We start from the raw sequence: 22,470 nt of genomic DNA, 5'->3' as shown, positions 1-22,470 counted from the left end.
GAACTAAAAGCCCAGGCAGGTCTGTCATTCAAGGACCACATCAGTGGAACTAAAAAGCCCAGGCAGGTCTGGCATTCAAGGACCACATCAGTGGAACTAAAAGCGCAGGCAGGTCTGGCATTCAAGGACCACATCAGTGGAACTAAAAAGCCCAGGCAGGTCTGGCACTCAAGAACCACACCAGTGGAACTAAAAAGCCCAGACAGGTCTGGCATTCAAGGACCACATCAGTGGAACTAAAAAGCCCAGGCAGGTTTGGCATTCAAGGACCACATCAGTGGAACTAAAAGCCCAGGCAGGTCTGGCATTCAAGGACCACATCAGTGGAACTAAAAAGCCCAGGCAGGTCTGGCATTCAAGGACCACATCAGTGGAACTAAAAGCCCAGGCAGGTCTGGCATTCAAGGACCACATCAGTGGAACTAAAAAGCCCAGGAAGGTCTGGTACTCAAGGACCACATCAGTGGAACTAAAAAGCTCAGGCAGGTCTGGCATTCAAGGACCACATCAGTGGAACTAAAAAGCCCAGGCAGGTCTGGCATTCAAGGACCACATCAGTGGAACTAAAAGCCCAGGCAGGTCTGGCATTCAAGGACCACATCAGTGGAACTAAAAAGCCCAGGCAGGTCTGGCACTCAAGGACCACATCAGTGGAACTCAAAAGCCCAGGCAGGTCTAGCAGACAAGTTCCACATAAGTGGAACTCAAAAGCCCAGGCAGGTCTGGCACTCAAAGTCCACCTCAGTGGCCCACGTCAGTGGTATTCAAAGCCCAGGCAGGTCTGGCACTCAGTTTCATCAGATTGCCGTCTATTGCTCTTTATTCGAGCTTGGTTCTAATCAGACCTTCATCTAGACCGTTCGTCCAAAGGAAGCACATGTAGTTCGGGGTCAGTTCTACATTATTGGTCTAAATTCATTCTTCTTTTAGACCAGTTAGGGAGGTACTATTGTTAACCCGAGAAAATATTTCAACCCGAGCCCGTTTATAATTGGTTTACCCGATATGACCCAACATGTCAAGGTTCAACCTAGTTTGGACTATGTTGGACTTTGACCAGGGCTGGTCATTATGGGCTGATCTAGGCTGTTTCTAATGGGCTGCAAGTATTCTTTTCGAGTTCAAGTAGGACTCTGATATATATGAGATAAGCCTGGATCTTTTCAAATATTCACGAGATAGAGATAGGCTTACAAAGGGACCAATGGATGAAGAGTCCTAGTCCAGGACATTTTATAATTCGACTAGGTAACTTATTATTTTTCCCCTATAAATACAGGTATTGTTATGGTGGTGATGATTCATTATTCATTATTAATTATTCATTATTCATTATTCATCACACATTCACTCTCACTCTTATATTCACGCACCCATATCTCTCAGTTTTCGCATTAATCATACCCTCTGCCTTCAAGACACTGACTTAGGCATCGGAGGGGTCACGCCGAAAACACTTTCGGCGCCCCTTGACCTAGCTGTTGCTTGTGCAGATATTATTGATACCCGACCTGACCTGCTTCATAAAGGAGTTGAAGGATCCATTCTACCAGACCGAACCCGAGGTAAAAAATCGACATCATCAGCCTCGCTATTCGTAATTCGTGCTAGAATTTGATCCAATACATGGGATTCAATGACATCCTCTGCTGCACAAGCCATATCTGAAATTTGCCTCTCCAATCCAGCCATTTCTTCGTTGCCTCTGTGTGAATAAACTTCGAGAAATTCTTGAAGGAAATGAACCTTTTGTTGCAGGGATCGAATCCCGTTTCTGTGTATACGAAGCCATTGGTGGGAAGGGTGCAAGATCTTCTCTGAGGTATGCATAAGAGACATTAGAGCTGCATAAGCCCCTGCCATATTTGAATCTCGAACTAATTTTTGTAGTGAATTTGAATTCTGCAGATAAATTTCAGAGAGCACAGCATCAGGATAATGATGGACTTGAGTATGAAGATCATAACTTTTGTTACAATTATCGAAAACATATATACTTATGATGGCCACTCTTTGAAAGTACTGTTTCTGTTAAGATTTTGCAGGTTAATTTTCTTTTTTCTGTTGTATGATTCGTAATTTGTTACTTTCAAGCAAGTTACATACCGAATATGAGCCGAATGGATTAGATTGCCACGGTTAGTAGAGCTTAATTTCTGAACTTGAAATTTGGAAATCAAGATTCCACTTGAAAGACTTGATTGCAAACTGCAGTCAAATGCACAAAACAAATAAGGATGTTATCAAAATAATGTTTTGCTGAAAGAGTTGAGATCTTGAAAACAAAAAAATCTTGCCTATGGATTAGATTAGCAAATGGATTAGATTGCCATCATTGACTTTGCTTGTCTTATTTCGTGAACCCGTTGCGGAGAAATTATTTGTTAATTCTATCATCAAATGATTGTATATGACTTCGTCTACGGTTCGAATTTTCCATAGCATTATTGTTAATTAATTGCATATGAGGGCGAAAAATATCTTAATCTATCTATTTTTATCCGGTTAAAATTTTTGAATTGTGTATATACATATTTATCATTTTATTCTATATAAATGAAATAATAATGACGAGTATATAATTAAATTTTTTTTTAAAAAAAATGGAAAATGCACAAGACACACTACAGAAAAACGTTCATTAACAACAGTTAATAACTGTTGTAGTAGGCCCCATTGAACTGTTGTTAAAAGCACTGTTGTTGAAAGGGCCGCTCATAGACAACAGTTAAAAACTGTTGTCGTTTGATATACGACAACAGTTGTGCAACGGTTTGTCACTGTTGTGGTTTTCTATATTTGACAACAGTTTAACAACATTTTTTAACCGTTGTCTTTGGGTTCAATAAACAACAGTTTGACAACAAATAAAAACCGTTGTTATTACTTGAGATTGACAACACTTTGGCAACTTGAAATAACCGTCGTCTTTTAGGCAAAAATATTGTATTTTTTGAATAATAATGGAATTATACATACTTTTGATTTATATTTAATACTTAAATTATTTTATAATTAACAAACAAAACTTTGAAGTAATTAAACCAGTTTATATAAAATAAAACCAAACATCACCAAAATAGCATTAATTAAGAAAATACTTACAATAGACGATTTATCAAAAGATTCACAATCTACCAATAACTAAACGAAACATAAAATATGCCAAAAAGTTTTGAACCAAGTTTACAAAACGAAAAAACACCCCAAAAAATAGATAATATATCGTGCATATCAAACCCAAAATATCTTGCTTTGTTGATAAACTTTCTCCACTTGTGCATCTTCTAAGATATGATTCCATGCATTCCTGTAGAGAAGAATAAATAAAGTTAATGAAGTCACAATAGTCCCAAAACATCTCAAAAAAAATCTCCAAACAACTCCACAAAATACCAAGTCTGCAATGAGTTAAATAAATATTTGCAAGAAAATTTGATAAGGAACAGGATATTCTCGAGAAAGAGACAAACATTCTCCACAAAAGAGACAAACATTCTCCAATGGAAACTACACAAACACAAGATCATAATTACACACAAACATGAAATCGAAACATAAAAATGTCTAAGAAAATAAATTGAAAATGATACTATGGATGTTAGTTACCCGCTGCTACTTGGCACCAAAACCAATTGATTAACTAATGCACCGATCATTTGGTCTGATAAAAAGCTTGCCCTCTGGTTCAAACGTTCAGTTTTACCTATTTTGTCATTTGTGGTTCTTTGAAAATTCGGGATGTTGTGTGGATTTACAAATTTGAATTTACCAATATTGTTTTCCTTGACCAACTTCTTATAAAGATGCCTACAATTTTGAAGAGAATAAAATCAGAATTAAATTAAATAATACATAGCTTACTAATAAAGCATGTGATTATTATATTTAATAAAACAACAAACAAAGTGTAAGGCAATTTTAAGACTTACCATATGTAAGCAACCATACAATTTGCTGAAATTGGCTCCAACAGATACAAAGGACTGATGTTCTCAAGGTGCAAGTTTAGTTCATAGTTATCTCCAAATACCCCCTCATCCAAATGAATTGACAATTTTAGTGAACATCAAAACCTACTACACTTTAAAATTTCTTTTTCTTTTTCTTTTTCTTTTCCCCTTTTTTGCATTTTAGCCTTTTAAAACTGTTTCGGTCCAATAACTGTGTTATTATTATTTTATAATCATCTGCAGATTTATTATTATAAAATATTGACATGATATCGAAAAATTGATTACAATTTAGTGTTACGTCAACACTCTAGTTAATTATTATAAAAAATCAACAATAAACAAAGTTAATAGAAACAACACAACTTTGACAAATTAGAAGACAAAAAAAATTAAACATGACAACCTGACATATTAAATTGATTGTTTTTCCTTGTATGCATTATGATTTTGTTATTAGCTATCATTTTATGTCAAGGTAAGAATGACAGCACAACAAATAAGAAGCCACTGCTATTGGAAAAGAACAGGCAGATGCAAATGCAAAACCAACACGACAAAAAGGACCATTCTGGTATGCCAGGAAATTTATACACACAGTAGCAGCTCCAAAATGTGTGGAGGTGTGGGATATTCGTTCAAGAGAAAATTTCAGTAACTTTGAACAGAAATTTCCAATGACGATAATATATTATTCATCGAATTAAAAAATAAGAAGAAATTGACACTAGTTGGCTGGCCCTCTTCCCATATATTATTCCCATTAAAAACCAAAAAACAAGTCTCTCATATTACATAAATATAGATCAGAAATCAATTAGCTTAGAAATCCAGAAATCAATTACCTTAGAAATCCAGAAGCAGCGGGCTTTGCTTTGCAAGAGTAGGAGAGAATAATGGAGCGGCAGATCAAACTCGCAAGGCAATAAGCAAAGATTTCTGTAAACGAGAAAATGGTAACAATACATAAGATAAATTTTAAATTTCTAACTTTTTCATATCTCAAAAATTGTGGCCTAGCTATTGTCAGACCAATACATCACTCGATCTCTCAAATAACAACCTATTAGGCAGCAGCAGTAGATGAATGGGAAAATTAGATAGTCATTCCAGTTTGAATGTGATTTTCGGTAAATGTAAGACAAGCACTAAAGTTGGTTTTTTCCATACAACTCAACCATACATATTTTCTACTAAAAAAAATAAAAACAAATTCCTTGACAATCAATCTTCAGATGAAGCAGCACAAGTTTCATGTGGTTTGTTTGGTCTGCATTTTTTATCAAAGAGATTTTTTTCCACATTGAGAGATTGCTGCAATCAACTGAAATAAAGCAGAAAATGCGAGTTTGAAACTAGTGCATCTTTCTACACCATGAAAACCTTCCCTTTGGTCATTATCATAATGGACTTCTTCATAATCTTGGATTGCATTTATTTAAATAAAGATAGTATTCAGATCCTTGATAAGCATAACATGCTGTAATTATTTGGTTTAAGAATGCTATACAAATTTTTCCACCTAACCACTGTCGATTAGAGTTTGATGTGAATTACAACTGAACATTGCTGAAGTTAGAGAACCGATTTTAATCTTATTTATTGTTTAATGCTTCCGAAAGACCGTATATAATGTATCCAGACTACACAAGGACATCCTCTAACGTCTATCTAGCTTAGAGGTCTTAGTTCTTAGCCTTGGCACGTCAATAAGCACTTTTTAAGCACGAGAGAGAATATGCAGAAGGATCAAAACGGAAACAATCAGCATATCCATACACGAGCAAGATTACGTCAAGAAAATGTCTAAACACGAAGGGAATAAAACAAAGAATGCCCGAAAAACACAGTAAATTTAAAACATAAAGAATAGCAGAACAAAATAACAACAACAAACCTAGCGATTTGAAGAGCCTAAAATCCAGCAATACGCAGATCGAAAGGTGGAGAAAGTCTGAAGCAATGATGTGCTGTAACCTAAACAATAAAACAGCAGATATATTAACCTAAACAATAAAACAACATATCTGAGTGCAAGCAAAACAACACATAAAAAATCGAAGCAAAGGGAGGGAAGCAGAGCCGGAAGAAAAAAAAACGAATCAGGGGAATTGTAGCAGGAAATGAGAAGAGAAGAATGGGAGAAGAGGTAATAAAGCTCTTGCCGTAAAAATGATTACATTCATCAAGATTCACGAAAAGCTCACAATCTTGAAATTTCACGAACCGATTTGGGTGACTTCTGAAAACTTACAATTTTTGATTTAGGGCTTATTGTCACGGCAGAGTTGAACGTACGGTGGAGCAGATGGCCAGAAACGAGATGAATCCACGCAAACAATGGAGAAAAATCATCGGAGAAGGAAGAGATTGGAGTTGCGGCTCAGTGAAAGCCCAGATTTTGCCATCGGCCTTGAGATCGAGAGCTGAGCGTGAGTGAGGCCTTGGGTGAATGAAAAGGTTAAGTGTGGGAGTGAGAAAATTAAAGGCGTGAGTTGCAAACACGTTTACAGGTTTTTTTTTAAAAAAATAAAAATTAAAAATGACATAATAAATTAGAAATAAAATCCAAAGTAAGAAAATTAAAGTGTGTTTGGTAGACAGGATTTGGATGGGATTTGAATTTGCAAATACTGTTTTCGTGTTTGGAAAAATTGAATTTTAAAACGGGATTGGTATTTAATGGAACTTCATGAGATTTCATTAATTAACTAAGTGAAATCCTTATAAAATTGGTCGGATTATTTCATGAGATTTCATGGGATTTGAGTTTATAAAAATAATAAAATTATTTCTAATAATAAATTTATAAACTTTATTTATAAATTTAAGTTGCACAAACATTTTTAAAAAAAATATCACTTTTCAAATATTTATGCCAACAAATTTCAATATGTAATTTAACTTTTTTCCAAACACCAAAACGGAATTTGAATTCCATGAATTTCAATTCCAAATCCAAATCCAATTTCAAATTCTATGTAAAAAATATATCACTTTCCAAAGGCGTGAGTTGCAAAGCCGATTTTAGGTATTATTTTAATTTTAAAATTTAATAAAAAATGACATAATAAATTAGAAAGAAGCACAAAGACAACAGTGTTTTAAACTGTTGTCTTTTGTCAATAAAAAACGCTCATAGACAACAGTCCTTTAAAACTGTTGTCGTAGGCCCAAAATACACGCTTATAGACAACAGACCTTTAAAACTGTTGTCGTAGGCCCAAAATACACGCTCATAGACAACAGTTCTTTAAAACTGTTGTCTTATACCATTAAACGACAACAGTTTTAAATAAAATGTTGTCTTTTTTATTGACACAACAGTAAAACACAACGGTTATAACTAAAACCGTTGTTATAAAGTGCAAGACAACGGTTTTTACATAAAACCGTTGTCTATTGAGTGTTGTTGATGTGCATTTTTCTTGTAGTGACAATTGAATGTAATAATTTTACATTTAACTTTCAATTTAATAAACTCTATTTATTTCTATAACTTACACTTTAGTTTTATCCCACAATTAATTCTGTCAAATATTTGTCATACATAAAATTTATATGTTCTTTCACTTTACTTTTTTCCTGCTATTAATTGTGTCAAATTTTTATACAAACATTTTATATATTATTATGTGATTTTTTTTTTCATTTCGCCCATGAATTTACAATATTCGAATATAAATTTTGTAATAATATTCACATATAACTTTTATTTCAATAAACTCTATTTAATTCTATAACTTTCATTTTAGTTTTATTTGTACTATTATTTTGTGTCAAATATTTATCACCATACATAAAATTTATATGTTCTTCCACTTTACTTATTTCCTACAATTAATTGTGTCAAATTTTCATACATACGTACATTTTATATGTTATTATTATTATATGACTTTTTTTTTCATTTCGTCCATGTATTTGCAATATTTCAATATAAATTTTCTAATAATATATTAATATTATTCAATCAAAGAATATATTATTTTCACGATAATATATGCATGAGTTCCACATGTTGATTACAGAAAGATGCTAGGGTTGAGGAAAATAAATGGGATTGTTATTTTTAAAATTTAAAAGTGCCAAAAAAATCGCTTAAATGCATTCTTGAGCATAATTTTCAATATTTTTTAAAAATTAGCATTTTCAAATTCGGGCTAGTAAAATCAATTTAATATTTTAAATTGAGATTTTCAGACTTAGGAAATTTTAGAGGTACAAATTTGATAGTATTAAAGTTGTAAAAAGACAAGTAGTATTTTTAAAAAATGAGTAACACTTTTAAATCTCACACACATACTTATACATACTTATACAGTTATACCTATACATACACACACATATACACCTAAAACTTAAATCACTAACACAAAATAAAACCCAATCCCTGACCCTAACCCCAAACCCGTCGCTCTCTTCCCCCTTCTTCTCCAAATCGATCGGCTCCCCTCTAGCTCCCTTTTTTGGCCTCCATCGACCAGCCACCTCCACCACGCCGTTCGGATGTTGTATTTTAGAAGGTTTAGCAACTGTGGTTCGAAGTGTTCAGCTGGTTTTCATCTTCTTCCTTGTGTATTTCGAGTTTGAGGCAAGATTTTGTGCTTCTTTTAACACCAAACATAGAATATTATGTTTTTTGTTCCCATCTTTATTAATTTCGAATTTGGCTTCCTAGTTTTGTCAACTTTTGGGACTGACTTTGTATCGGTATAAGTCTACTTTATGCTTTAACGAGATATAGAAACTTCTCATTTAGCTAGTATCTTGTTTTTTGCTCTTTTTTTCATCTTTTTTTTTTTTTAATTTGAGTGACACTAACAATGCGTGAAAAAATAAGATGAATTTAAGAGCCCGAAGAAGACAAGGACTCATAGCGTAAAAAGCGCTCGCTTAAGCGCGAAGCGCACGGTCTGTGCTTTGGTGCACTCCAAAGCGCACGACTTCCATGAAGTGTGCGCCTTTTGCGCTTTTTCTTTTTTTGTGTTTTGCGCTTTGAGCGCGCTTCATAGAAAAACAACTATTTTTGTTTAAATGCATTCTGAAAATGGAGAAATTTCCCTTTAAAAGTGTGATTTCTCATATATTTATTAAAAAAAATAGATCAGAGGAAACTCCAATATCATGTCACCTCTACCTTGCATTGCCTTTGCCTAACATTGCCTATGCCCTTTCCCTTCGCAATTTAATATTTGATACTTGAAATATAAAAGTGAAGATGATTTTGATATTTGATATTTCATGTTTCATATTTTCAAAGATAAATTGATTTTATTTTTATTTTTTTAGAAATTTTTTGTCGCGCTTTATTTCTGTGAAGCGTGCGTTTCGCGCTGCGCTTGAAGCCCCAGGACACCTGAGCGCTTTAACGCGCCTTGCGCTTTTGACAACTATGAAAGGACTTTATAAATGGTAAGTTTGGAGTGATTGAAATGTGTTTTGAAAAATCATATTTATAGGGTAAAAACTAGTCGTTTGTTCTCGTTCAATTTTTTTTCATTTTATTTATTTTTTAGACTAATAATAAAGATATGCATTTGCATAATTTTACGGTAATAATATGATGTATATAATGTTAATCATGGTTAAATAATTTTGTATATCACATCACATTATTATAATGAGATTTCGGTGACTCTTTTTATATAATTTTGTGACATTATACAAATATATACATAATATATAAATAGTAAAATAATATAATCACATCACGTTATTATAATGAGATGTAAAAGATTTATATAACATGAAATTATATATTAAGATATATACACAATTCTATTAAAAGGTAAAATAATATAATCACATCACGTTATTATAATGAGGTGTCAGAGACTCCTTTTATATAATAATATGATGTTATATATATTAAATTGTAAACAAATTTATGTTAAACAATAAAATAATATAATCACATCACATTATTATAATGAGGTGTCAGAAACTCTTTTTATATAATAACATGATATTATATATTAAATATATATACAATAAAAATAAATAAACAGTAAAATAAATATTCTTACTTTTGAATATTGTTATCTTTTTCTTGTGTTTTGGAACCTGGAAAAATATGGAGAACTTTAAATCTTCGTGCTGATAACGTGTTGTAAAAAAGTAAAAATTTACGATAAAAAGTAAAGTTCTCAAACTCTCTTTATTTATCAAACTACACACTTTATAAACTTTTCTTCACTCAATTGTGTGTTTTTTCACAAATGGAGAGACATATTTATAGAACCTCATTGAAAAATAATTCAGAAATAAATACATCATCACATACATCAACTCATTGAGGTGGCACTCATCTATTAGATGTGATGAGTTGCATATCTAATAGTTGAGTGACACCTCAATAGTGGGCATAGAGATGACCACGATTGATTGACAACATAGCAACGCCCTATACACACAGATATACATATGCATATACATATATATATACATATATATATATATATATATATATATATTTATATATTTGACTAGTACTTTGGAATTTGGATGAACGCGTTGGCATTTGACTGGGTATTAGTGGGTATTATGATACCCAATTTGAATAATCAATGTGGGTGCTCTAATAAGAGTAATAATCTATTTAAATAATAATAATTATTAATAAGTGTAATCATCTACCATCTATATAATATATATTATTTAATATTATCTTGTACGTGATCACGCAATATTACTAATTTTTAAGGTACGTTCTCTATGTCATATACTCTAGTTTTCTAGAAATTTTATTGGCAAATTTTGACTTGAGATTCGTAGTGTTTCGTTGGACAACCAACGACGCCACGTACTTTGATTGTGGTGCAGATATACAACCCACAAAGTTTGTTTTTTGAAACTGTTAGAGTATTAAAACAGTCACCCGGACCTCCACGGATTGTCGGCCCTGATTTTTTCCTATAGGGTAATATCAATTTTTAGCTATATCATCATTTATCAAACATTCAACCTTAAAAAATTAGTTTTTCTCTTTATTTTCAAATATTATCTTCTTCTTATTTTTCTCCTTTTCAATACATTAAATTTTAGTAACTTCTGAAAAATATAATCTTTTACAAACATTTCTTTTTTTTTTTAGTACAAGTACATCGAATATCGAATTACATCAAATTGTAACACTAAAGAATGAAATTGCCCGTATACAACCGACGGGACTTGAGCATGGACTCGAAACGTGCTTGTCTTACATATCGAGTATATGAAACGGTCTCACAGATTTATATCCATGAGACGGATCTATTCGGTCTATACGTGGAGTGAAAAATAATACATTTGTCATAAAAAGTCTTACTTTAATTTTCTGTTTTCATGAGTTTGGTCGAATTAGATCTGGATACATCTCACAAATTGAACTCCACACACACACACACATATATATATAATACAATGTAGTTAATTACTATTCAAACAACTTATAAGCTTATAAGGGCATGTTCAATGGTGATATAATGTTGGTGTGATGAAATTGATACTTCATTGCATGATGATGTCAGCGATGATAATTTCATTGCTTGGTTCTACGAGGGTGGGATGATGTTGTAGAGAGAATGTTGAAATATTAAATTTTTATTTCATTAAGTATATATTTTTATTTAAACAAAAAATAAATTTGAACAATATAATTAAAATAAAATAAAATTACACATAATAAAAGTTTAAATATTGCAAAAAATTAAGAAATACATGAAAATAAGAAATTTTAAAAATTACAAATAATTAATTTGATTTTTTTAAAATTTTTAATTAAATTAATTTTTATTTTTTAATTATTTTTTTTAATAATTTGCACAACGAGGAGTTCTCGTGCGATACTCAAGGGGCGAGGAAGTCAATTGGAGCGAGGAAGTGGGCGCCCCTTGTATATATTATGCTCTAAAGCTGAGTCAAGCCCCCAGGGGCACAGCTGGACTGGCAAAGGCCTTGGTGAAAATGAAGGTGACGAGTGTTCGAATCCCGTAAAAGGTGTATTTGGCCTTGTTTATCGCGCTTGCGAGCCTTCCTCTTCCTGGGTACTTACCTGGCCAAGCATAACCTTGATTTACCTCCCTTCACGCCGGGGCTTGGGGCGGCTCTGTGTGGGGCCCTTCGGGGTGGGGGTCACCCCTCTAAAGCTGAGTCAAATGTCAAACAGGTGAACAATAATCCGAATCTTATATTAAATCTAATATTAATTTAAACATATATAAAATCTATGTATCGTTGACTAAATATTTAACAGCTAATTTATTGATCATTAAATATTAAATCTTAATATTCGAGGTCACGAACTTTGAATCTAGTTTTCCTCGAAGCTCTGTGTATTCATCTCAATCAAAGGTAATGACAATGTATTCATTAATATTTGCATATTTCATCTGTTAGAATATACATACTCAGACTTCTTATGAATGAAATAATTATTAGGAAACTATATATATGGCCGAAGCTGTAGTTTCTGTGGCGTTGGAAACGCTTGGAAATGTGTTGATACAAGAAGCAACATTTCTCAGAGGAGTGAAAGATCAAGTCCAAGGACTCCAAAATGAGTTTGGAAACTTACAATCACTCTTAAAAGACGCAGATCGTAAACAACACGACAGCGAAACGATTCGAAACTGGATCAAAGAGATCAGGCGTCTTGCATACAGAGCCGAGGATGTTCTTGAAGAATATGTTATTAAAGCTGCTGGTTCTGGAAAAGTAGATCTGGGATTTGTTAATATTCTGAAAAGATTCGTCTGTTTTGCGAATGAAATGGGAACTTTACACAACATTGGTTTTGAAATAGAAACAATCAAGTCACACATCACCATCCTCACCGGGAAAATGGATAAGTTTGGCATAGAAGCCATAATTAGACGTGACGAATATCAAGAAGAAAGTACTTCTGATGACAACAAACGGCGTTTCATTAGAAAAACATGTGCTCACGAGGAGCTTCAACATTTCGTGGGGATGGAAGAAGACATCGAAAATCTTGTTTCTCTTCTAGTTTCTGATCAAGAAACTAGTCGCCATGGCCGAGTTATCGGTGTATGGGGAATGGGCGGTTCCGGGAAAACTTCTGTTGCCAAAAAGGTTTATAACCACATGTGTGTCAAAATAGTTTTCGACGCCTTTGCTTGGGTTTGCATAACCCAAGACTGCCAAATACAATCTGTGATGCAAGATATCTATCGACAGCTTCTCCCTGCGGAAAGAAAGAAATATAGGATGGACGGGTTGGTGGAACAAATTTATAAAGTGCAAATGGAAAAGAAATGTCTGATTGTAGTGGATGATATCTGGAAACTCGATGATTTGAAATGTCTGACCAAATGTTTCCCGAGTGTTGGAAGTCAAAGCAAAGTATTGCTCACAACTCGGAATAAAAAGGTGGCAGAAATTGGATATCCAATTCAACTAAAGGGTATCACAGAGGATGAAGCATGGAAGCTCCTCCGCATGAAAGCGTTTGCTAAGATTCATTTCCAAGGTCAGTTAAATCTCTTCATTTTGTGTCAATAATTATTCCCATGATTTTAAGATAATTTAAAATAGTTTAGTATTAGGGTTAATAGGGATTCAGTCCTCGTGTAAAAAAAAAAAAACATAGTTTTTAACCCGATCCGATTTTTTTTTTTTCAATTCAACTCTTTGACCATAAAAATCCCGCGTGACAAGAAATTTGGTGATTTATTGATTTTGAAGGGAAATAAATTTGCTTGGGAACAACATAACATTAAAAAAGTCAAACAAATCAAATAAACTTTTATGATTTTTATGCATTCCAGTACTCCAAAAAGGGTAGATTTCAACCTAGCATATGAGTATTACCCTAATGATAGATCTAATGTCTCATGATTTGCCACGTCAACAATATATAATTAATTACGCGTATGTGTAAAAATAAGAACCATTGGATGCATAGTTTGGGTATTACCCATATGCCAAAAAGTCCATGTTTGTGAAACTAAAATGTGCTTACTTTGGCAACAACCTAATCAACGTTTTCAGAAAAAAAAAAAACTGAATATTTTGGTGGCATACGAACGAAACTGACTTGGGGACTGAATCCTAAGTTGCGCCCATATAAGATTTTTTAAAGACTTGGAAAAAAGCACGTGCTACGCAAGCGATGTCAAATTGTTTTTAGTCAGTTCAATCAAATATCATATCAATAATTGAATATTGTATTTCGTAATTAATATTCAATTAAATTTACTTATTCTTGGTCAAATATAAATAGGAAGTTAAATTGATTAGTATTGAGTTCTCTGCAATATAATACGATGAAACAATATTTTATTATAGAAAAACTTTATACAACTACACATACTTTGTAATTAACTCATTTTTTTAATCAAACTTTATTAAATTATTGCAGAATAATTGTAAACAAACGAATACTAAAAAATAAATAATAAATTAAACCAAGTGAAATATTTAAAAGTAATAATCGTATATATGTAACATTATTAACTTGTCAATAGTATTTTAATCTACGTCAATGGTGTTATTATATATAATACAATGTATGAGTGAATAAATCATAAAACCAAAAGACGAATGTCTCTAATTATCAATTTATATGTAATATGGTGAGCATGTATAAAAAATCATTTAATATTTAAATGATTTTTTAACCAACTTAAATCATAATATATAATTGTTTCAATTAATTGACTTAGTAATTATATGCATAACATGGTAAGGAGATATGTTGAAAATTATTTTGGAAGAACTGTAATTTTGGTCATGTATATTTTTCACTTTGTGATTCGATCTTCTATGTTTTCATATTTCAGTTTTAGTCCTGCGTGTTTCTATTTTTAGCAATTTTTGTCATTTTTATACGAAAATACTTACGTAACACTATACACGTCATATTTACATCAAACCAAAAAATATATTTTCCCATTTACACTAACCTTTTCAATTCAATTTAAATACTAATGATAATTTCAAGTTATGAACTTATAACTATATTGAGACATGAGTAATAATGAATTTCTATAATTTTAAAGTGATTATTAGTTATTATCAAATATTACATTTGATACATAAATTTTTTAATTGGTAAAAAAAAATCAAACAAAACGCTTTTTTAAAATGTTAAAATTGAGGATATAATAAAAATTTAATATGATAATTAACATAATTAATGTTAGCATCTTAATTAACAGTTACTAAGAATTTATTATTAAATCATTATTTTTTACAAATTTTATTAAACTAAATGTAGTATATTTGTAAACAAACTAACACTTAAAAAAATAATAAATTAAATCAAGTGAAATATTTATGAGTATAACAATTATATATTTAAATCTATTAACTTCTAATACCACTTTAATATACGTTATTGATTTTATTATATATAATATAACATATGGGTGAATAAATTATAAAACAAAAATATCAACTCTCTTTAAAAGTTAATTTAAGTGTAATATGGTGAGGAGATATTATAAGAAAAATCATTAATATAATTAAACTTTTATTCTTCTTAAATTTTAATAATAATTTCAATCATTAATGATTATTAAATTATATACATAACATGACAAGGAGGTATGAGGAAAATTTAAAAAAAAATTACATTAAAATTTTCATCTACTTAAATACTATGAATAATATCAAGTTATAGATTAATAATTATATAGATGTATGACTAATAATGAAATTTTTATAAGTGTGAATATCATATTGCATTTATAAAGTTAGTGAATATCATATTGCATTTATAAAGTTAGTGATATACTATTACAATATAAGAGCAATCAAGGAATAAGTTACTTTCATATATTTTTTTGTTATTAAAAATACATTGTGTTAATTTGTCTCTTATTTAATTATAAAAATTAATTGATTTTTTATTCTATGAATTTAAGGGGAAAAAATTAAAACACATGAGTATCAAAGTGTTTTTTTAAAAAACAAATTAAAAGAGAAAAATAAAATTTGGTTACGATATACTTATAAGAAAATTTGAAAACAATAATACATCAAAATTGAATAGATATTTGATAATAAAAATACATTAGAGATATAAAATTTTATTGAAACATAATTCTTAGGAAAATCTAAAAACAATTAACATAAAAATGATTAGATGTTGGAAAATAAAAATATGTAATCATTAAAATTATTAAAGATAATATATATTTATTTTATTATAACTATAAAAGTGTAAATAGAATGACTAAGTTTTTCACCATGAATTTTCTATTTTGCCCTTAGATTGTTTATTCTTTCGATTAATTGTATGAAGTTCTACATAATACTTTAAAAATCTATAAATTGATATATAAAGTGAATATATGTTTGACAAATAAAAAATTATTTTCACTAAAGTTATTAAAAGAAAATCATGTATATTTAATTTAATAATATTTTTAAAAGTGTGAATAGAAAGAAAAATTTCATTAGAGAAGTAAATTTTTGCAATTAAATAATTGCATAAACAATTAGTGGAAAATAAGTGAAAAATATTAAGGTAAAATATAATATAAAATTTATGGATAATTTGGAATTAAACAATCAATATAAATAAATCAAAGATAATTATGGAAAAATACAAAAAAAAAAATTACAATTTTGATCCGTTAATTTTTGCACATTTTGATTTTGACGCTATATTTTCATATGAGATAATTGCATACATACCCCTGTAAAATCCTAAGATTACTAAACACCCCTTATGAAAAACGAATTATCTATTAACTCCTTATGCTTTCAAATTTTGAGAACATGCATCCCCATGTTTTCAAAATTGAGCATTCGTCCCCTTATCCGTATGTGTTTTCATGGGTGTTTATTTTCAAAATTTGAAAATAAATGGACTTAAATTTTAGAAGGTTTTCGGCGATATAGAAATGTTATAATTAAATGTATTAACATAAATAAGACAATGATAATTATTGATCGAAGAGAACATCATATTTAGTTATTATTATAAATATAATACATCTCAAATTTATTGATCATTAATTAATTAACTAATTAGGACAAATAATGGAGAAAAAAAATTCTTGTACGTGATTGTGTTTTTGGTTTTATAAACATCATATTGCATTTATAAAGTTAACCATATATACTATTGTAGCATAAATGCAATCAATGAATAAAATATTTTGATATAATTTATTTATTATTAACCTTATTTCGCAGTACTATAATTGATAAATCATTTAAAACTGTTTAACAAAAATTAACACTACTACAAAAGTTGTGTTTAAATTATATATATATATATATATATATATATATATATATATATATATATATAGAAATTTTCAGCTGCCCTACCAATGATGCCCAACTCATCCCCGACAACTAAAACCCGGTAGTGGGTTTTAGTGATACGATTTTTTTTAAAAAAAAACAACTAAACCTCGGTAGTGGGTTTTAGTGGTCGGGGACGAGTTGGGCAGAAATTGTTGGACAGCTGAAAATTACTCTCTCTCTCTCTCTCTATATATATATATATATATATATATATTATTAAGAAAAAAATTCACATTGAATATAATAAGAAAAACAAACTATATAAGAAAATCATAAACATACTATGCTATTTTTTTAACACATCAAACACAATATTTTAATTTGTTTTAAAAATATTGAATTTGTAAAATTTAATTTTTTTTATAAGAAAATTTGTAAATTTAACTCTCTATACTATTGCAATATAATTAAGTACAATCAATGAATAAACTATATAGATATGAAGTATCACCATATATACACACACACACACACATACATACACACACACACACACATATATATATATATATATACATATATATATATATATATATATATATACACACACAAAATATTGAATTTGTAAAGTTTTAATTTTTTTTATAAGAAAAATTTGTAAAGTTAACTCTCAATACTATTGTAATATAATTAAGTACAATTAATGAATAAACTATATAGATAGAGAGTATCACCATATATATATACATATACATACATATATACATATAGATATATATATATATATATATAAATAATAAGTTTCACATTAATATAATAATAAAAGCACACTATATTAGAAAGAAAAAAAAATACTATGCTATTTTTTAAGGCATCAAACATAATATTTTAATATTTTATTTTCAAAACATCACATTTAATTTGTAAAGCTAACTCTCTATATATATTATTTTCAAAACATCACATTGAATTTGTAAAACTAACTAATTCTCTCTATATATATTATATATTGTAATATAAGTGCAATCAATTAATAAATCAAAACATCAAATTGAATTGGTAAAGCTATCTCTCTATACTATTGTAATATTACAAGTGCAATCAATTATTTTGATATATACTCTTTATTATTATTCAAATTATTAAGTCTGTTTCTCACTATCACAATAAAAATAACTAATATTTTTTAAAAATATTTACACTTATAAAAAATTTATGTCAAACATATACATGAAGAAATAAAATATTTGACAATATAAAAAAATCGTGGTCAAAATATAGTATATTATATATTATACATTGTCTATCAATAGTTAATTTTGAGATGATAATTGATTATTATAAATGAAAATTTTAATACATATTCGTTACTCATGATGCAATAAATTTCTCCTTAAAGTTTGACTAAAATTCTAATTCCTTTTTTGTCCTTGTTTTTTACATCATTTTTTCATGATTGTCAATACATGTTTTTTTAAGGTTAAAATTATAAATTCACAATAAAAAATTTTGCCCACAATTCATATTTTTACAGTAGAAAAATAGATAATAGCACATATATTTCTCTTTCATGATTGCCAGAAGCATGGGATGAATCTGAATATGAGAAATTAGGAAGGAAGATGATAAGGAAATGTGAACGTTTGCCATTAGCAGTCGCTGTGATCGGAGGGATATTGAGTGGTAAAAATTCTTTGGAAGAATGGAAATTAGCGAGCAAAGACGTAAATTCTTACATAGGGAGAGGTGAAGGGACAGGAGAACAAGGAGAGGTGGAAAAAGTGTTGGCTTTAAGTTATGATGAATTGCCATATCATCTTAAACCTTGTTTTCTCTCTCTGGCGTTTTTACGAGAAGATGACAGTATATTTGTAGAATCAATCTATGATTTGTGGATGGCACAAGGTTTCATTCAATCAAAACATGTTGGCAGAAACGAAACAATGCGCGATGTGGCAAAGTGCTATTTCTCTGAGTTACAATTTCGAAGTATGGTTCTGTTACATAATTTTGGGAGAGTATCTCTTCACGACTCAATACTGGAATTGTGCCTGTCAAAGGCTAAAGAGGAGGAGTTTCTCAAGGTTGTGGACAAATGCAATAGTTCCGACAAAGCCTATAGACTGGTCGCGTACGTGGATGGGGAAGACGATTATTTGGACGTTCTTAAGGCAATAGAAAACAGTATCCCTTTAAGATCTGTGCAAATCATTCACAAGCAATTGAATCACAAATTGATTTTACCAAAAGAAATCTTCAATCTCCCACATTTCAAATCCCTTCGAACACTGATCATTTTCCGTTGTTATTTGAGAGGGAAGTGCTTCCACGGAATAGAGAATTTAATCCATCTTAGAATGTTGAGCTTGGTACTATGTGAATGGGAAAACTTTTCGTTAGAATCGGTTGACAAGCTATCTTTTCTACAGACACTTATTTTGGGTGCTACCACATTAACATCGACCAAGTTGCCTCGAGTGGATACATTTTGCAAGATGCCACAATTGAGGCATTTATATCTTCCTTACTTTACAGATGGAGTTAGAATAATAGAAGGAAAGGCGCTGAGATTAATGAACTTGTCTCAGCTAGAGTGTCTATATGGTTTTCACAGCATATTTTGCAATTTGAAAGATCTCTTTTATTTGGAAAAGCTGCGAACTCTTAGATGGTGTGCGGTATCTGGCGATGATAGTCTGTTACAAATCACAGATTACATTTGTGGAAGCAATCTAAGTTGGATAGATATTTTTATTGATAATTGTGATTTGAATCGGCAGGAGGAATCGGACGCCCTTAGAAAACTTCTAAAGATGCCGAATGTTACTCTTGAACTTCGTATGGGATATTGTAAATTGTTGAAACTTCCTCGATTAAAAACCGTACACTTCTCAAAGATGTGTCCAGGCCTTGTGCAATTGACTTTAGAGTATATAGAAACAGATATTGCTGAGGATATCATGCAAGCGCTAGACAAGTTTCCAAATCTTAAAATACTCCAGTTGCGTAACATTGGATTCGGCGGGAAAAAAATGATTTGCGGCCCTGGAAGTTTTCCTCGACTTGAAAAACTTGATTTCTGTTTTGTTGAAGGGAAATTTATAATTGAGTTGAGGATTGATGAAGCTGCCATGCCCAATCTATCATCCATGGATATTGTGAGCTGCTCTGGAATTAATTTCATGATTCCACAAAGATTGAGATTGTTTGCTCAAATAGATCACTGTAGCTCATGTGTATTTAATTAATTAATATGGCAATATATATTTCTTTTTAAGATTTGAGTTGTAATAAATACTTTGAGTCAAAATGTGGTGTTCAACAGTAAAAGAGCTAGTTAATACTATTTTGGTCCTTTTTATTTGTCGTTTGCTCAAAATAACATCTTCCTTTATTTCTTTTTTTCTTCCAGTGGTCAAAATGATATCTAATGTTTTCTAATTATACCGATTTTGATCTCTCTCGGCATCTCTTCGTTAAAAACTAACGGAGACCCGGCTCATTTCTCTTTAAAACTTCTAAAACTCATTTAATTTCCCTAAATTGAATAATCTTAGGACGGACAAACCACAGCAAATTGCGAACAACAAAATAGAAAGCCACTAATTCAAAGCATAACAATGATTCAGCCAACGTAAAACATTAATTTGTTCATTTCATACACTTGCAAAGCGTATGAAACACTTGCAAAATTTGTTCATTTCATACGCTTGCAAAGCGTATAAACAAATAATCACCAAACAGAAGATTTGCGAGATAGAAACACAACAAAATTAGAGACATATTCAAAGCCTTAATTCCTTCCAACTCAAGTCAAAAGAAACAAATAATTAATTGTTCTGTCAAATAATGAATCATTTTGGAGTTGTTGAGTAGCGGCTATCCCTGGAGCCGCTAAGGACGTATAATATTTCAACGTACCCCCATACGCACACGAATGAATATCTGTAGCATTGAGATATTAACGAGTGGCATAACTATAAGCAGCCCAATTATGGGCAGTCCAACACACACTAATGAACATCTGCAGTGTTGAGATATTAACGGGTGACATAACTATAGGCAGCCCAATTATGGGCAGTCCAACACACACGGAGAGCCTGGGCTTTGATTTCATGTTAATAAATGAGATTTGAACCTAACTCACCTTAAAAGTTAGCTCAAGAGAGGATGTTTGTTTTTGTCTATATTAAGGGCTCCCAGGAACTTTATCATATCAATGTGGGACAATATTTTAATATTTACTGCTAATTTATTTACTTTCCGTCATTTACTTTATTTACTACCGCATTTATGCAAAGAAAGGTTCCAGTGGTGATCGGGACGAGGATGATGAAGAGTGATGCTATGAAGTTAATTGTTGGGAAAATCGCATATATTACTCATGTGTAATCCTACGTTTGCTGATAACCCCCTATGAAAGTTTTTTAAGCTAATAATCCCCTGTGATTCTAGATATGTATCATGCACAGCCTTTTCACCTAAAAATAACGAAAAAATGACAAAAATACCCCTGCTTAAAAATGAAAATATTAATAAATAATTATATATAAGTTTCATAGTTATTTAACTAAAATTTGATTTTTTTATTCAATTATATATAAAATTATAAAAAAAATAGTTTAATCAATTTTTAAATCGCGGTATTTTCGTCATTTTTTAGCTGTAAAGGTTTGCTTGCTACATATCTAGAATCTCATGGGGTTATTAGCTTAAAAAAATTTCATAATGGTTATCGGCAAACTCGAGATTTCACAAGGGTAATATATGCAATTTTTCCTTAATTATTTACCAAGGTAATGTTGTAAAAACTGCCGTTTTTAAGTTTGTCTATGCTTCTTCATGTGTCGTAATGTTTTCTCTTTGCTATCTTCATTCTTCAGCAAGAAACATTATTGGGAGCCCACAGGGGCATAGGCGAGTTGGTAAGGCCTGAAGTGACGTGGAAAGAGATTCCCAGTGTTGCGGGTTCGATCCTCGTGTGGAGCATATTTTCTGCTGAAATATTGTGGGGATATGCTCCGGGGGTTGGTCATGTTGCTCCCTCCTTCAGGTCCCTGCTGCTTGCGCACATCCCTTGATTTAACCTCCGCATGAGCCAATGGGCCTCTGACTCATGTAGAATGGGGTCCCCTTGGGGTCAACCACCTTTTTAAAAAAAGAAACATTATTGGGATCATTATCTTTAGCCAACTTTCGTATGCATTGATTCTTGTTTAATTAGGCAAATTGTCTGATAAGAATTTTTTATGGTGCCTTGTAATTTCAGATGAAATCATACGCATTTTACTTGTTTAATATGAGGTTTGAT

The 22,470-nt window shown here is 30.9% G+C and overlaps 1 protein-coding gene and 1 long non-coding RNA gene across 4 annotated transcripts; one reads left to right on the top strand and one right to left on the bottom strand.

Moving 5' to 3' along the window:
* Positions 1–3,090: 3,090 nt before the first annotated feature.
* On the bottom strand, positions 3,091–6,377 carry LOC140885545 (uncharacterized). 2 transcript variants are annotated; one of them, XR_012150995.1, is made up of 5 exons: positions 6,208–6,377; positions 5,851–5,930; positions 4,799–4,892; positions 3,610–3,810; positions 3,091–3,310 (listed from the first exon to the last, which is right to left on the bottom strand). It is a non-coding gene; the product is annotated as an uncharacterized lncRNA (long non-coding RNA). The 2 variants fall into 2 exon arrangements; XR_012150996.1 differs by lacking the exon at positions 3,610–3,810.
* A 2,924-nt stretch (positions 6,378–9,301) lies between these two features.
* LOC140883314 (putative disease resistance protein At1g50180) lies at positions 9,302–20,412 on the top strand. Of its 2 annotated transcripts, XM_073289735.1 has the most exons (4): positions 12,086–12,102; positions 12,231–12,287; positions 12,375–13,425; positions 18,741–20,412. In XM_073289735.1, exons 3-4 carry the CDS (start codon positions 12,387–12,389, stop codon positions 20,405–20,407), a joined length of 2,706 nt encoding a protein of 901 aa, XP_073145836.1. In that variant the 5' UTR covers positions 12,086–12,102; positions 12,231–12,287; positions 12,375–12,386; the 3' UTR covers positions 20,408–20,412. The 2 variants fall into 2 exon arrangements, with proteins under 2 accessions (XP_073145835.1, XP_073145836.1); XM_073289734.1 differs by lacking the exons at positions 12,086–12,102; positions 12,231–12,287 and adding an exon at positions 9,302–9,368.
* The last annotated feature ends 2,058 nt before the right edge of the window (positions 20,413–22,470 follow it).

The sequence above is a fragment of the Henckelia pumila genome, chromosome 2, assembly GCF_033568475.1.
Source record: "Henckelia pumila isolate YLH828 chromosome 2, ASM3356847v2, whole genome shotgun sequence".
Classification (NCBI taxonomy): domain Eukaryota; kingdom Viridiplantae; phylum Streptophyta; class Magnoliopsida; order Lamiales; family Gesneriaceae; genus Henckelia; species Henckelia pumila.
This window is presented reverse-complemented; position numbering and strand designations above follow the sequence as displayed.